Source organism: Rhinolophus ferrumequinum, chromosome 17 (genome assembly GCF_004115265.2).
Source record: "Rhinolophus ferrumequinum isolate MPI-CBG mRhiFer1 chromosome 17, mRhiFer1_v1.p, whole genome shotgun sequence".
Lineage (NCBI taxonomy): Eukaryota > Metazoa > Chordata > Mammalia > Chiroptera > Rhinolophidae > Rhinolophus > Rhinolophus ferrumequinum.
Genome location: NC_046300.1, coordinates 50,115,460 through 50,132,703, shown reverse-complemented (window position 1 = coordinate 50,132,703; position 17,244 = coordinate 50,115,460). Strand labels below are relative to the sequence as shown.

At 43.1% G+C, this 17,244-nt stretch overlaps 2 protein-coding genes across 2 annotated transcripts in view; one reads left to right on the top strand and one right to left on the bottom strand.

Annotated features, from left to right (window-relative positions):
- Nucleotides 1-17,244, bottom strand: part of CACNA2D3 (calcium voltage-gated channel auxiliary subunit alpha2delta 3) — an 841,437-nt gene that overhangs the window by 121,590 nt on the left and 702,603 nt on the right.
- Nucleotides 1,949-15,994, top strand: LRTM1 (leucine rich repeats and transmembrane domains 1). Its single transcript, XM_033132708.1, has 3 exons — nucleotides 1,949-2,252; nucleotides 4,831-5,427; nucleotides 11,331-15,994. Exons 1-3 carry the CDS (start codon nucleotides 2,246-2,248, stop codon nucleotides 11,762-11,764), a joined length of 1,038 nt encoding a protein of 345 aa, XP_032988599.1. The 5' UTR covers nucleotides 1,949-2,245; the 3' UTR covers nucleotides 11,765-15,994.

Here is a 17,244-nt window from a genome sequence, read left to right as displayed (position 1 = left end):
TGCTGGAGAGAGGACAAAAGATGGCAGGCTGAGAAGCAGGTTTTTCAGGAAGGGGGCAGGATGAGAACAGTGGGTCCTCTGAGACATGAAGGGGCTTGGCCAAAAGAGAAGAGGGATCCCAGAGAGCAGGGCAGTAAGGATAGTCACAATCTGCTTTTTCATCTTCATTCACAAGGGGCCTCTTCCCTTGGTACCTGAGGGGACAGGCTTCCTGGTCTTTCATCAGGACCTCCCTCCACCTGTCAAGTCAAGGTTGCCCTTTGAAAGCTAGCAGCACAAAGTCCTGGAAGACATTCTCATGGGTGACGGTTAACATATGGGATCTGACAACTAAGTTCGCGAACTCATCCTAGAAAAAGGGCTACATACCTCATTGCTGAATATCACTACAGTCACCTCCGAAGTACTCCCCTTGGGAAGCTGTGCACAGATGCCAGCACCTAGTCCACTCTTCAAAGCAATTTTGGAACTCTTTTTCTGGAATGGCCATCAGAGTTGTCATCGTATGACACTTGATGTCCTGAATGTCATCAAAATGTCTTCCTTTTAATATTTCTTTTATCTTCAGCTACAGAAATAAGTCATTGGGGGCCAGATCAGGTGAGTAGGGAGGGTGTTCCAATACAGTTATTTGTTTACTGGCTCAAAACTCCCTCACAGACAGTGCCGTGTGAGCTGGTGTATTGTCGTAATACAACAGTCATGTATCGTTGGTGAAAAGTTCAGTCATCTTACTTTTTCATGCAGCCTTTTCAGCACTTCCAAATAGCAAAGTTGGTTAACTGTTTGTCCAGTTGGTACAAATTCATAATGAATAATCTCTCTGATCTCAAAAAAGATTAGCAATATCGTTGCAACAAGTTCGCGAACTTAATTGTCAGACCTCGTATATTAAGGCCATGGCATGCATTGTTTAATCTCGGGAACAATCTTGTGAAGCAAGGACTACCCTGATCCCCATGTTAGAGCTGATGCCAGGAAGCTCCCAGTGGGCAAGTCATTTGTCCAGAGACATTGAGCTGGTAAAGGGTGAAGACAAATTCCAATCCCCACTCCTCTGATTCCAAATCCCACACTCAGCTGCTCTGTTGTACCATCTGGGGCCAGGGAGTCCACTTCATGCTGGTTCAGGAAAAGCACATGTTTTGTCACCTTTATATGTAGTCACCATGGGCACACAGGACGTTCTAGTATGTTGAAGGGCAGCTTCAGGCACTGACACATCACCTTAGCAGATGGCAGAAGATTTGCACATGTAAAGAAATGTTCCAGTCCCTGGGGAAAAGTTCCCAACAGCTTCAGTTAGGGAACAGTTACAGTTCATCGATGCCTGACGCTCACAGGGGCAGCTTCATTGTTTTATACGTGAAAAATCAGGGCAACGATGAAAGATTGAGAAGTATTTCCAAAGTCATGTGAACCGAAAGGTCAATGCAAAGGGGGTGGGGGTGGCGTGGGAGGAGGAGGTAAGGAGAAAGCAAAGACGCAGCGGAGAAGTATTTGTGGCACCAGGGAGAAGAGGCTGTGATGTCCACTAAAGGAAACCATGGCTATGAATTTCAGGGCATCAAGACCCTGTCAACACAGCTAATCCCCACGGATGTTGGCTGAATAAGACTTCGATGACCAAACAAGTGCGCTGTGGAAACCGTGTCAGCCTCCAGCAGGCCAATTTGTCCTCATATTACACACTCTGCTGGCTCTGTCACTAGACCCCCAGATCGAGGATCCACAGTGAGCAGCCCCCAACCCGACAAGGGTTGACACAGCATGGTTAATAAGTCAACAGAATTCAGAAACCATGACCGGATTAAGAAGGCAGTTTTATTTTGGTGCCCTGGACTTCAAGCAGATTAAATAATCAAAAAGGCTGAGCCACCGGGGTCATGTCTGAATGCTACAGCTGTTCACCGAGGTTTGACAAACATTCTTTCTGTGGCTGGTCGCCTGAATGGGAAAGGCAGGGATGATCTCGGGGAGGTCAACACTTTCAGAAAGAAGAGGGGCACAATCAAAAGACCCTCGAAGGGAAAACAATCTCAGCCAGATGGAGACAGGGGAAGGACGGCTTAAATAAGTGGTCTCCTGAAAGCAAAATTGTTTTCTGTATGGAAGAAAAGCACAAGCAAGATTCAGAAGTGAATGAAAAGCTGGATTCCAAGTTTGCCATGCCCTCGGCTTGTTGATCTGCAAATTCATAAAGGTGGGCTACGGGTTCAACGAGGAAGCCTGTGGAGACTCAGTCATGAAAGGTGAGCCGTGATAAATCCCCTTGTGCCTTAGAAAAGTTCCGTGAGAGAGGAATGGGATTCCCCTCAAAAGATGTCTGTGGGAAACTTATTTTCAAGGTGTCTTTTTCAAAAGACCAAACAGATACAGAAAATGTCTCTGATGAGAGGATTTATGTTTGTGCAATGTTGGGTCAGAGGAAGGGTGTGGGCACAGAGGTACCCAGCCATGATCAGATATGCAGTTAGCATGTCATGGGCCATTTCATAGAAAATACTGTGGTTCAGGTTGGAGTTCATCTATCATCCGCTTTGGAGGAGGTGGAAATGGGACAAAAGAAAGAATGAACAAACTGGCTGCAATCTCAGAAAGACAAGCCTTTCCTTAATAGATTCGTGGGTTCTGGGGAAAACATGTTCTCTCATTTAAGATTTGATTTCCTACAACTAGTTAACGCTTGACACCCACAGCTATAGTGCAGGGTGTCGACTCATCTCTGATGGGTAGACATTTGGCTTTGAAAGGAGTTATTTATGTTACTTGCAAACTTATAGACAGCAAAACAAGGATTTCACTCTTTTATATTTTGGAAGAGGAAAGGCGACTGCATCCCGTGAGCTAAACTAAACTGATGAGAACGTCCTTCAGCAGGCCCTCCAAACATCTTCCCTATTGCCCCAAAGCACCGATCACACCAGTAGAGAATTCAAGGAAGAGGCTCCAGTGTATTTGACAGCCACATTTTCCCTAGTTAAGGCCGAAAACAAACAAACAGACAAACACAAAAGTCTCTTTCAAGACCATTTTTATGAGTAGATAATTATCTTGAGTTTCAAATATTATTGTGTGGCCTTGTGAATTCCTCTACCAATTTAACCAAATATCCTTGACAGATGTTTGCCATATTTTGAAATTCAGTCTCAGGAAAAAAGGAGGGAGTTTCATAGCTACTGTGGAGAATGATCTAGCAGAATCTAAGAAAACTCAGCCTCCACCCTGAACACTGTGAGGGGCTCCCGGGAGGCTACAGACCCTCTTCCGTATTTCCACATGGCCAAGGCGTGCTATGCAAGGACGCTCTTGGTAGTATCATTTGTAACAAAGAAAAACTTCACCAACTCAAATGCTCATCAGTAACGGAGCGCCTAAGTAATAAATGGCATGGTCTCACCATGGAATATTCTAAGCATTAAAAGGAATAAATTAGTCCTCTGTATATGAACATGGACAGATTCATTGTGAAGGAATAAGCTGCAGAATGAAACATGCTGATGATTATATTTATGTAGGTTTTTTTTTAAAAAAAAAACCAGTATATTGTGTGTGTGTGTGTGTGTGTGTGTGTGTGTGTGTACGCACATGTGTGTAAAAGTGTTTGACAGGCAGTAAAGCACAGTCGGTAAGAACTCTGACAGACTCTGGAAGCAGACTGCCTGGGTTAAAATCATGACTCTACTAGTTTACTATACATGTGACCTTGGGCAAGTGATTTGAAGTTATTCTCTGTATCTCAGTTTCCTCACCTTCAAAATGGGGCTAATGGTAGAACCAGATTTACAAGGTTATAAGGAGTAAATTAATTCAAATACGTATATAAAGCAGTTAGAATAGTGCCTGGCTGAAAATACATGCTATTTGGTTATTTGCTATTGTTGTTATTAAGACTGTTTTTTAAAAAGCCTAGTGGAATACATTAGTAATGGTGGGAGTGAAGGGGCTTCTTGTAGGAAAACATGACTTGGGTGCTAATCAAGGGAGTTTAACTGTATCAGTGATGCATTGTTTCTTTGAGTTAGAAGAAAAAAGAGAAGAAAGAAGCATGACCACTCATGAATGATTGACAGAACTGTGTAATAGGAACCTGGGTGTTTATTATATTATTCTTATTCTGTTAATGTATTTTTACAGAATTCTTGAATGAAAAAGGGGACAATCATGATTCATGGAATTATTAACACCTGCAAAGATGGGCATCGATATATAGGAATGCTTTGAACCTGCCCTATCTAATATGGTACCCACTGGCACCATGTGCTATTTAAATGCATTAAAATTAAGTGCAAATAAAAATTCAGTTCCTTGGCTACAGTAATCATATTTCAGATCTCCGCAGCCACATGTAGCTAATGGCTACTGCTTTGGACAGCAGATATCAAACGTTTCCATCACCACAGGAAGTTTTGTTGGACAGTGCTGAGCTGGAGCATACTTTTCAGAAAAGTGAATATCTGAACTTCCTGTCACTTTTCCACACTTCTGGCCCCAGATAATTCTACAACGGGCGTGTGCCCCAGAAAGATTTTTTTTATCTTTCTATTTGATATCCTTAAGTCTTCCATCTTCTGGTTTCTGAGCTACTGAGGAAGTATCTTTTCCAAGGCCTCTGGCAATAGTTACCACAGAGTTTGCAATAGTTTTTGAAACTGGGGATGTACTCAGTCCAGGCCTACTCTGTAAAAGACGGTGAATGACAGAACCTCTGTTTCAGGTTGTGGAAGGTGGCTGGCACAGAATCACAGTACCTATGAATTCAAAGGGGGAACAAATGGTGGTGCCACTTACAAACCAGTTCCTATCCCAGTTTCTTTCTGTTTGTTATAGGTGAATTGCTCCTGCTTTCAAGTGTGATTTTCGTGCTCCAGGTGGTGTGCGCATGCCCAGAGAAGTGTCGCTGTCACTCATCCTCAAGTTCTGTAGACTGCAGCCAGCAGGGTCTGGCTGAAATTCCTTCCGATTTGCCTCCTCAGACTCTAACACTGCATTTACAAGACAACCAAATACACCAGCTTCCCGCTTTTGCATTTAGGTCAGTGCCACAGCTCACATCCTTGAACTTGTGCAACAATTCTCTTTCGAATCTGGCCCCTGGAGCTTTCCATGGACTTCAGCACTTGCAGGTCTTAAACCTAACCCAGAACTCCCTTCATTCCCTGGAAAGCAGACTTTTCCACTCCCTTCCACACCTGAGGGAGCTTGATTTGTCATCAAACAACATAAGCCACCTTCCCATATCCCTGGGTCAGCGTTGGGAGAACCTAACCACATTTGCAGTCCAACAAAACCAGCTTCAACAGCTCGATCGAGCGCTCCTAGAATCCATGCCCAGTGTGAAGCTTTTATTTCTCAAGGAGAACCTCTGGAAATGCAATTGCCACTTGCTCAGTCTGAAACTCTGGCTGGAGAAATTTATCTATAAAGGTCAGTAACGTCTATTTAGAAATCCCTATCTGTGTGTTACGAGCCTAGGATGAACTTCAGCTGTTCTCTGCATTAGAAGGAACGCTGAGGAGTGTGCAAGGGACCAGTGTAAGCTTTTCTCACGTTGATGCCATTTCACGGTATTGCAAAAGAGGCAAGTGAGTCATTAAAGGGTATTTAAAGTCACCTACAAATATGATTCATGGAGATAACATTCCACTTTTTGGTGAACGACAACATTAAGTTATGTATCTGGAAACTATATGCCTTTAAGAAGGATGGAAATTCTATTGCTGCCTGAATGACCACTCAACTCCAAAGTGGCATCAAATTCTATTTTCAAGTATGATCCAACTGGGGCATAGTATCTCCCCCTGGGATATTTTCCCTTCTTTGTCTGCTTCTACCCATTTGACAGCTATAAATTTTCTTTAAAATTATCCCTTTAGCTTTGGCAAATACCATTTATTGAAATTGGATGCAACAGGGCCACCTCTCTAAACTTACTTTTTCTTTAACCAGATGTCAAAAGCAAGCGATCCTAACACATGAAAGATGAAGGGCTCTGGAAATCACCCAGGGGTCAGCAAACTACAGCCGGAGGGCCAAATCCAGCCCACCTCCTGTTTTGGTACAGAAAGTTTAATTGGGACACATCCACGCCCGTTATTATTTAGTGTCCATGGCTGTTTTGCAGAATAAGGGCAAAACTGAAGAATTTTGACAGAGACTGTATGGCAAAGCTTAAAATATTTGTTATCTGGCCGTTTACAGAAAAGTTATCCAACCCCTTCTAACTCAATGCTAGCCTGTTATCAAAGGGAAACTGAGGCCCAGAATAATTCAGTAACTTGCCCTGGATGACAGGGTGGAAGCACAGATGAGAAAAGAACGAATGCTTTTGCGTGTTGGCCCTACGTTCTTTTCTCTACATCACAGTGCTTCCTTCCTCCTAACTTTCAAGCATCACTCATTCATTCCTATATTTGAGTGCCCCTTATGTGCCAGGCACCTTTCTAGGCACTGAGAAACGGTCACTGAACAAAAGATCTCTATTAACATGGAGGTTACATTCTGATAGTAGACACAGATGTTAAATAAAGTAACAAATATGTTCAGAAAGCTGTTCATACTAGGGAAACGATGAGGCAGCGTAAGGGGAGAGAAAGTGAGAGGGTGGGGGTTCCATTTTAGATAGGAAGAAGGTGACATGGGTGAACAGGACCTGAGCAGTAAGGAGGAATGAACCATAATTAGGGGAAAGGACGGCAGATGCAAAGGGCCTGGCAGGGGAATAAGCTTGCCTTGACAAAAGAGTACCTACAGCGGAGAAAAGGAGTGAGAGAGCAGAGAGAAGGCAACACACGCGTTCAGGGGCCAAGTCATGTAGGAACATGCAGAAGAGGCTGAGTGAGACATTTGGATTTTATTTTAGGTGAAATGGAAATCTCTTGAATTTTAATCAGGGGAACAATATGATCTAATTACATTTGTAAAGGTCACTCTGGTGACTCTGAGGAGAGCTGACCAAAGGCTGCAAAAGAAGAAGCTGGGGGACGAGAAAGTGTTTTGAGTCACCCAGGGAGGAGACAGTGGTGGCCCAAACCAAGGTGGTGAGAAGTGATCAATGTTGGGAGATATTTGGAATATTGAACTGATAGAAATTGCTAATGGGTTGGAGTGTGAAATGAAGAAAAGAGAGTAATTATGGGAAATTCATTTTTTTTTTTTTTGTCCTGCAGGAGTAACCAGATGAATGATGCCGGTATCTAATAAGTGGTAGACTGGGGAATGGGGGAAATGGGTGTGAGGAAGGTGGCAAATCAAGCATTCAGTTTGGGGCATGTCATGTTTGAGATGCCCGTTACATACCAAGGGAAGCTGTTGAATTTGTGGTCGTATATTTGAGGCTATAACTCAGGAAGATAGGAGAGCTACCGTGTTTCCCCGAGAATAAGACCTAGCTGGACCATCAACTCTAATGCATCTTTTAGAGCAAAAATTAATATAAGACCCGGTCTTATTTTAATATAATATAAGACCCGGTCTTATATAAAATAATATAACATAATACAGGGTCTTTATATAATATAATATAATATAATATAATATAATATAATATAATATAATATAATACCAGGTCTTATATTAATTTTTGCTCAAAAGATGCATTAGAGCTGATGGTCTGGCTAGGTCTTATTTTTGGGGAAACACGGAACAGGCATGAATTAGGGAATCAGCAGAGTCTGGATGGTTGCAGCAGTTACACAGAAGGAAGCAGGTTAGAGTACAACACGAGTTCAAATATGCAATATTGAATGAGAATGCCTCTCAACAATTTCATAGCAAATAGCTTATCACTAATTAGATGATCTTCAAGTTGACTTATAGTAGGGGTCATAGTATCTGGCAAACATATTTCTTATAGGAGGCTGTAAATAAAAGTGTTTACATCTAGAGTTGAAGTGGCATTAACTATTGTGTTCTGAACCAAGTGGTAAGCATCATAATAAAGATAGTTTTCATCAAAGAAGAACATTCCTTGGCAAAAAATAGTTCCCAGGTCCGGGACACTAGAAGCAACATGAGATGGAATGAAGTTCCCTCTACCCTGCCACAAAGTCGCTGTAATCTTTGGGCAGATTAGTGCCCCTCACCAGCTCTCCATGTCACAAGGTGGAAACTGACAGTGTTAAGCCAGAGAGTTCCTGACGTCCATTCTGGTCCTCAGATTCCATGACACAGTTCAACACTCCCTCATTGCAGAGCTGCCCAGCACAGAAAACAGCCTTTCTGGGGAGGAAGGTAAAATTGATTCGGCATAATAAGACCTGGGTGTCCCGAAATAACTAGAAAAAAAAATCAAAATACACACCAATTGAGGAGACGATCTGACTACTGATGTGTTGAATATAGGTAAAATAAGGGAGTAGATATTGGTCAAGACCTCATTTACAAAAAGATACATAAATAAATATGAACACTAATGGTATTAGTCAGGATAGGGTGATTGATATAACAACCATTTCAGTGATGTACACAGTAAAAGTCTGTTGCTCACTCAGGTCGGAGTCCAGGGGAAGTGGGGGTGGGGCTCGGTTCCATGTGGTCATTCAGAGAAGTAAGCCCCTTCTAGCTTTTGACATTGCCAACTTTACCCTGTGGCCTCTAAGGCTACCGTCCAATGGGAACGAAGTGTTTGAAGGATTAAGGAGGGGTTTTTGTAGCCTGGAAGTTGCATTCATTGGTTCCACTGGCCAGAAGTCAGTCATGTGGCCCCAACCTGACCACAAAGTGTAGGGACATTTCATCTTCCTGTCCTCCCAAGAGCCAAAAAAACACACTCTGATGAATACTTAATAATATCTGTCTCCTCCACAAAAACATGTGCATAGATTTTATAATTAGTATTCCTCTTTCTCCATTTGTAAGTAAACAAATCATCTTTATGCTAATAGCTAACTGTATTAAACATTTATTCTGGGTAGGTATTGTGCTTTATCCAGTTGAATCCTCAGAGTAATCTTAGGAGGGGAATTTCATTATTTTCCCCTCTCTCACTTTCCAGACAAAAAAGTAGAGGCACAGGATGGTGAAGTAACTTGCTTAGGTTTACACAGCTAAGTAATGGTCAGATCAAGCTCCAATTTCTTCCAAGATAGTGGTTAAGAGCTACTAGTAGCCAGATGGGGGATAATGAATGCCTGGCAAGTTGGAGCTTCTTCCATTGTCAGCTTCCATGAATCTAGAAGGGAGTAGGACCCTCAAGGTGTCATCAGCAGACTTTCCTCCACGGGTGGAAGGGTGGGAGGTGAACCCTGGCTGAGGACACAGCTGCACATGGAGCTCTTGGTGGCCACAACCCCACCCTTCAGCCATGTCTCAGGTTCTAGCCTGTGTATCTTCTTACCTCTGGGCCCAAAGGCTGTGTCCCTCACCCTAACATTGAGCAGCAAGAAGTGTGGAACTGGAGAAAGACATCGTCTAAGCCTGGAGCGACTGGGTGAGCCACCTCAGTCTAGCTGTAAGCCAGCTGACGGAACTGATAGAACTGCTGGCCCCATGGCAGGGGGTTTTCTTCCCCTGGTATATGTCTAGTGCTTGTTTGCTGGGTGTGCACCGTCACTTCCTCTCAAAGCCCCACACTTCATTTCTATCTCTCTGGCCTTCTGCCTTATAACAAACTCCCAAGCAGAGGCACAAAATGGTCCACGAGGCAGGAACCCTCCATCACCATGCAGCCTGAGGGTGCCTTGGGCTCATGGAGCAGCCACCCTGCACCCCTGGCCGCCTGCACATCAGCTCAGGAAAGGAGGAAATTCCTCTTTTACACCTTTTTGCTTTAAAGTTGCGACTTTTGACTCTGGGGATCCCTGAAGAAGCTAGGAGGGACCCAAGAGTCTCTAACAGTAGGCGAATCTGCTAGAAAAAAAGTGGCAGGAAAAAAAGGTGTGGGTTGAATTTTGCCATAGCCACTAACTCTGATATGACCTGGGCTACTGTAACTCTTGCACTGCAAACTGGCTCCAGCTACTAACAGAGCCGTGTAGGACTCGGCTCACAAACCTCAGATAGGATATGTGTGAAGGCAATCCCCAAACTCTGAAGTGCTATGCAACAGAAGGTTATAATTACATTGAAATGATGGTTTCCCACATGTGACTTTCTGGTATAATTTCATAATTGACCTACGGTGAGTACAAAGAATCTCCAATCTAACTTGGCTAAGAGTGGTGCCGGGTTTCATAGCCATCCTTGGGGAGGAGTTCATGGCAGCTGGAGGGAACTGACACAGGTCATAGGGGTGGGGTTCTGCCCAGGCAAAGGGCTTTAGTGAGGATCATTGTGTTCACTCTGCTTACCTCAGGACTCTCCTAAGAGGAGGAAGTAGAGACAGGCAGCGAGTGTTGTGGGAAAAACTGGGATCAAGGGGGAGAACTGGGTTTGGGTGTTGTTCTGTCCACTCATGACCTGGATGACCTTGGACAAGAATTACCCATTACAGCGGAGTTGTGAGGACTTACCTAACCGTGCTTTATATACATATTATCAAGTTGGATACAAATTTGATGTTTTTATGGCAACATTAGTCAGAGAATTCTATTTGCCTGAGGTCACATAGTAAGTTGGTGGTCAGATTTGGCCAGAATGGAATCTGTTAGTCCAGTGCCCTTTCTAGAAAAGAATTCCTAGGCACCCCAATCCTCCCCATAGTCTACATACTCGAGGAAATCAGTTGCTTTAAAGAGAATGGAAACTGGGTCTAATAACCCATTGGAAAGTTTGGTACTGGAAGTACTAACTGTTCCAAAGCCTGAGGAGATGCGTTAATTGTACGTAATCCCGTGCATTTCAGTAAATGTTACTGCCAAATCTTCAGATACATAGAACACCCAAAGACCATGACCTCTCCATTTGGCATCATGAAGACTGTTGTTAAACACAGAGCCTTTGTAATTAACATATAACATCACGACAAAGCACATTTGTCTGTTTCTGTATGTATGTATTTTAGATTTCCGATGGGAATTTGGTACAAGAGGTTTATCTGTGTGGAGCGGCTCATTAGGGGCATGAGTGGCAGGAATGCGTCGGCCACAGTGTCCCTTCTCATCAGCTTTTGCTGTGCTTTCCCCTCGGCATTTGTAAGGTAAAGGTGACTTGGCTTCGCATTCTTGGTCATACATAATTGCCAATTTAGTATGTGGCATTTTTAGCATTTGGCCAATTTAGGAATCCTAAAATCATAAAATATGGTTGTCAAGTTCTTTGACTCCAGGAGGGTAAAAAAAAAAAAAAAGGTATTTTATAAATTCCATCTGCCTAAGTTTTTACAGGCTGAAGATTTTGGAATTCAGTTGTATCAGGGTCTGTTATCATCCTTTTGCTTTTGTTTTTTAAAGGGGGAATAATGGACAGTGTCATCTGTGCCTCACCGGACACCTGGAAGGGAAAGGACCTCCTTAAAATCCCTCTTGAGCTGTACCAGCCCTGCCCTTTCCCGTTTCCAGGTCTGCAGGCCTCACAGCTGCAGCCGCTGGGTTCTGCCCACTGGGCTGTCCCAAGCCCTCCTGAGAGCGACAGTGCAGGGGAACCAGACCACGCAGAGTATGAGCTCAAACCCAAGCCCAGGCCAGCCAATCTGCGTCACGCCATGGCCACCGTCATCATTACCGGGGTTGTGTGTGGGATTGTGTTTCTCATGATGTTGGTAGCCACCATCTATGGCTGCACCTACGCAGCCATTGCAGCCCAATACCATGGGGGCCCCTTGGCTCAAACCGAGGAGCCTACGAAGACAGAAGGAAAAGAGCTGCTTGACAGCTCACCAGCCTGACAGCTTCCGACTCAAGCAGGAATAATCACTTTAGAGCAGAAGGAGGTGTCTGAGCAGGGCTGCCGTGTTCACTGTGACTGCCTCAGTTTGCTTTTTCCAGAAGAAAAAAATTAAAAGGATGTATCCATAAAAAAAAAGAAAGAAAGAAAGAAAGAAACAAAGAAAAATACTCCTGGGAAGAAATGTATGTTGAGATTTTAAAAATACCACAGGTGAAAGGGAGATGCTACTTGTGCTCTGTACCTGAGAAGTGATTAGAATTATTCTCTGTGGGAGAAGGTCATACACAGAGAAAGGGGATACCGTCTCTTTAAGGTACTCTTCCCTGCATGAAGTTGCTTTTACAGAGCACAGAAATCAAACAGGTGTGCCAGTCAGCATTCCTGGGAGCTTTATGGTCCACTGGAAAACTGTCCAATTTCGACTGCCTGGGAAGAAGCTGGTGATCTTATCCAAGCGGCACTGACTACATCTATAATTCAGTTCATGTTAGATCGGTGATAATTTTAGACGTTGTGTATGTTATATATTTAATGGGAGTGTCTGTTGGTTGAGAATTTCATAGCTTGCCACAATAGTCAGATTATGTTTAATGTTTTTAAATCATAAAACCATTTGGGGCTTTCTAGGCCATGAAGGAAGAGTAGGGTTCCCTGACTGGAGAATGGGACTCAGGCCCAGGGTCTGAGGAAGTTTTTGATGCAAGGGTAAATAACATATACACAAATACAAAGAGGATGGGGAGCCAGAATTTGGGGCATTTATTACTGAAAGGCCATATCTACTAGGCGACTGGAACCTTCCATTTATAAGTCTCACAGCAGGAATGAATTGAGGGTGGGCTGAGAGCAAAATAATGGCTTGTGTGTATCTGTATCTACACATACATAGTGCACAGAGTGTACAGACTTGTACAACCACACCCACACATAAACAAACTCGGAGCAATCAGTTTACCCACTAATGAAATGCAGCCGTGGCAGGGTGGAAGCCAGCAGCTGTTGACCACCACCCAGCTTGTCTACTCAACACTCTGGGATAGGAAGTAAGAAGGAAGTCTGAAGAGAGTGGGAATTATCTCGAGACTCAAGATATGTGGCAGCCGGCATCCCGAACATTATTTAGCCCGTGGTTTTAAAAAGTCAGGTGTGGCTTGCTTTACGCCACAGACGTGGTCCTGAGGAGTTGCATGCAAAGTGAATTTTTTAAAATTGAATCATCATTTTAATGCAGTAGGGGAGCTCACTATTTAAAGGAACCTTTCATGGAATCTTTCTGTAATGACAATAATTGGCTCCAGATTTATGCATTTTGTAAATTGGCATTTTCTCATGCTAGGTTTTCTTAAAGTGGAATCTATCTGCTCTCTCTCTCATGATGCCCCATCTCATACTTAGTCACCTGTTAGTATTAAATGACTTTACATAGAAGAGTTAAGGACAAGTCAAGAGCAGACAATGGCAAATGTAGGGCAAGCTGCTCCTCCAGAGGCTTTGAAAGACATTGCTAATCAATCCCAGAACTTTTCCCAGCTGAGCCTGGATGGACCACAGATGCCTTAAGACAGCACTGCAGGCAACCAGAACTAATCAACTGGAGTGGGTTCAAAGGATAAAACACATTTGCCATTCAGGGCACTGGCTCTGCATTCACTCCCTCAGGCCATGTAAAAACTGGTTTGAATCCTAAATCAGTAGTCCCTTCCCTAACCTGGAACAGGAATGAGAAGTCTACTCGCCCAGCAGTGTAAAGGGCCCAAGGGGAAAAGACCGATGAACCTAACACAGCCTACCCTGCAGGACACACCGGCGTGCCCCTAAGGATCACAGAGGCCATCTACCCCTGCCCACAGTGCTTCACAACTAGTGTGGGCCCCCCACATACCCGCAAGCTAATGATGGACCATCTTTTTGGAGCAGCAATTTGGCTAAATGATTTTTCTGGGGGAAAAGCATAAACTTTGATGTTAATGTTTTCTGCATATTAAAACAAACCTGGATATATTAAAGAGTAGATTGAAAAATGAGCGTGGATGTTAAGATCAAAAAGAGACCCCAGAGAAAGCCAGCTGTTGCATCAGCTCCATCCCCAGTCCTGGTGCGTCTTTTCTGGTCTGATTCGTGTGCCACAGTAGTGGGCAAGGCTGAGCAACTGGTCTAAGGATGTACTGAAACAAATCTTTCTTTCCCTTGCCCTGGCCAAGCAAGCAATATGAGAAAGGAAATTTAGAAGATCCCTTTATATGCCGTCTCCATTTCACCAAATGTTTCTGGAGCTTGCGCTATGTACCAGGCATAGTGAGAGGTGTTCTCGTGAGCATTTGTCATGTAGGCCTGGCAACCACCCCGTGAGATACTTGAACAGATATTACATAAGCTGATAACTACTGAGGCCAATAAGCGTGCTTCCTGTCACTGTGATTTGAGACAGCCAGTGCACAGTGCTCTGCCAGAGGTTTGGTGACATTGCAGGTCAACCCCATCCCCCTGCCCGCAGTGATTACATGAGAAAGCATCCAATATACCACAGAAAACCCTGAACGTGGCTAGAACCCTCACTTGTCAACACCCACGTCCTGTTAGATTTCTAAGTACAGATGATAACTCAGGCAAACAGATTCCTGCTTTATAAGTAGTCTTTAAGGAAAATGATTAAAACAGTGCATACGTATATTCAGATTTCTATCTTTTGCCTACAATCACCACAAACAGCAGTTGGCAATGAAAATAATTACTTACCCTGAAATGTCAACAGCTTCTCAGCACAGAAAAATATAAATCAAATTGTTTAGATTAACAAATGCAGACTTATCATTTGTTAATATGAGAAATGAAATGTTTTAACTGTAAAAAACATCGCAGATGAAAGACCCAATTTGCAGGGTATTCTGCGAGAACCACAAATTATCTTTCACAACCACTACAGCTCATGAGGGGTAATTTGCAAACGCCTCACAGATTAGTTTCAGCTGTTTATTACTGCTGTCATATTCATAGATTCCCCTTATAAAAATGCCCTTCCATCACAGAGCATTGCTGAGGGTACACTGTGAACAAACATCATGTTGACTATTGATTGTTTCTGAGAAAACCGTCTACAATATAGTATTTTTTCCCCATCATATTTAGTGGGACGGTATGATGACAGTCTGGTGACTTTTGCTTTGCCAGAGATCACAGATTCACAACAGCAGGCCCCCACGGATTCTGTAGCTGTTCTGACTTCAGGCCTATATGGACGCATTATGAAGAATGCACCCTGTCACCGAGACTGTGGAGAAAGAAGACCTAGTGTCACCTCTACCCCTGACGAACTTTTAAAATTAAAGCAAATATCTCTGACCCCGCGGGAAGAATCTCGTGTTTATGATGATAACATGCCAGTGGACACCTGGGTGTTTTATTTTCCCTTACAAAAATGAAAAACTGAAAACTGATTCACACTGTTTCCTCCCAAAGGTTCATGAAAATCAAACCTCATTACTCGAGTTAACCAAGTTGCCCCAAGAAATAAGACACTTCTGTCTTAGATCCTAAATAACAAAGGAAGTGGCTAAATCAATTTCTAAAATGATATATCTATAGCCCACGTTAATATAACTGCACAACTTTTAGAAACCTTTCTGTGGCAGATCAGGAAATAAATGTTTGCAGTTTGATCAAACCCACCAGGGTGTCCATTGTTAAATACTATTAGTCAGAAACCTACCAGCAAATGATATCCCACCCCCACAAGGCATCATTAGGCTGTGAATGATATGTGCAACTTCAGGGAACTATCCTGTTTTCCTTTTTGATGAAAATGCTTTATGATAATTATTTTTTATGCTCAAATTGCAATGAGGTCTCAAAGAAACCCCCATCCCATTCAGAGAAGCAGCTTCATAATCTACTAGTCTCCTCTCAGATGCTAGACTGGACTAGCCACCTACTTTTCACTCCGATGACACTAAATATTCATTTGGGTGAATAGGATGTCCCCTAGTTACAAAGGTCCATCAAAGAGACCCTGGAAAAGAACCAGAGGGTTGGGAGGTAGGAAGGTCCTTGGAGAGCATTTAGTCTAGGCCTGGCAAATTTCAGGATAGCTGTGACTAGCCTCCCTGCCCACTTCAGACACTGCTAATAGATGAGGACGAACTTATCTACTGAGCCCAGCTAAGGCCACAGACTCCTTGTAAATCTGTTTCCTCGGTACTCGCTACTGACCAACTGGAGTTGACATCTGAGATTAAACCTATTTGTTACCCTGATATAGTTTCATGTCCTTATTTTACAAATGGGAAATGGAAGCATAGAAAAGGAAAGGGACTTTTCCAAAGTCATACAGATAATTAATTGCAGGCATGATAAATGCAGTAGCAGGAGCATGTGGTTAGCATGGATGATACAATCCAGCCCCACCATTCTGCATTCATTCTGTGTGAACTACAACATGAAGACTATGACATTATTACAGTAATAGTGTGGATAAAGACAACTAGAGTACACCACCATAACATTTACTGAGCACTCAATTTTGTGCCAATTGTTTTCCAAGCATAATATATTCGTTTTCCCTAAGCCTCGTACTGGCCAAAACATTTGGGCTTATTATGGCCACATTACAGATGAAAACACAGGATGATCGGGTTTGAGTCATTTGTTGAAGGTCACACCACTAGTAAGAAGTGGAGTAGGAATTTGGATGCAAGTCTCTCCAAGGCCAAAACCTGGTCACATTTTGGGATATGAAAGGTCTGAAGAAGTCAGAGTTGGGATCCCCTTCTGGCACTGCCAGCACTTGCTTTAAAATATGGCAGACAAAGAAATCCAACCACCAACCAGTATGTCCCTGTAAAAGCTGTTCCCACCAACACCCAGGAAGCCAGCTGAAAAAGCCAAGGCAAAATGGGAAAATTAAGATTTTTCTATCACCCAAGACTATGCTAGGCTGGAAAAGATGTTCTTGGATGCAAGGGGAAGAAACTCCACTGCACTCTCTTGTAGCTATATGAGAAAAATGATAAATTAGATGCTGGCCAAGTCATAGTATTTGCCATTGAAATACTTATGAGTACAATGAGGTTCCTAGAAATTAGGAATACTGGTCAATGATATCCAAGTCTCAAGGAGGAATGCCCACTACCAAAAGTAAAATGAGACCTTCAGACAGATGAGAGTCTGAAGGAAGAGATTAATAGTCTACACTACTCATCCTTATGCTGCTATTCCTTTCTCTGAGAGAGTGGGCTTCAAAAACCAGAGGGAAACCACTCTCTCCTATATGTAGAGCATCTGAGGACTCCTACAGCACCTGCTATCAAGACCACTTGCTATCTTCGTCCACTAGAGATGAAGAATCTCTACAATGTAGCATATAACAGAATGATCAAAGGGAGGGAGGACAATAAGATATGTACACTCCAGGGACCATAGTTTTTATCTACTATTTCTTACAAGGAATGAAAACTACAGACTACTTTGGTTTATATAGGCTAA

Coding starts and splice junctions, on each gene's coding strand:
- LRTM1 (XM_033132708.1), top strand. Junction 5,428..11,330: donor GGAGAAATTTATCTATAAAG/GTCAGTAACGTC, acceptor TGTTTTTTAAAG/GGGGAATAATGGACAGTGTC.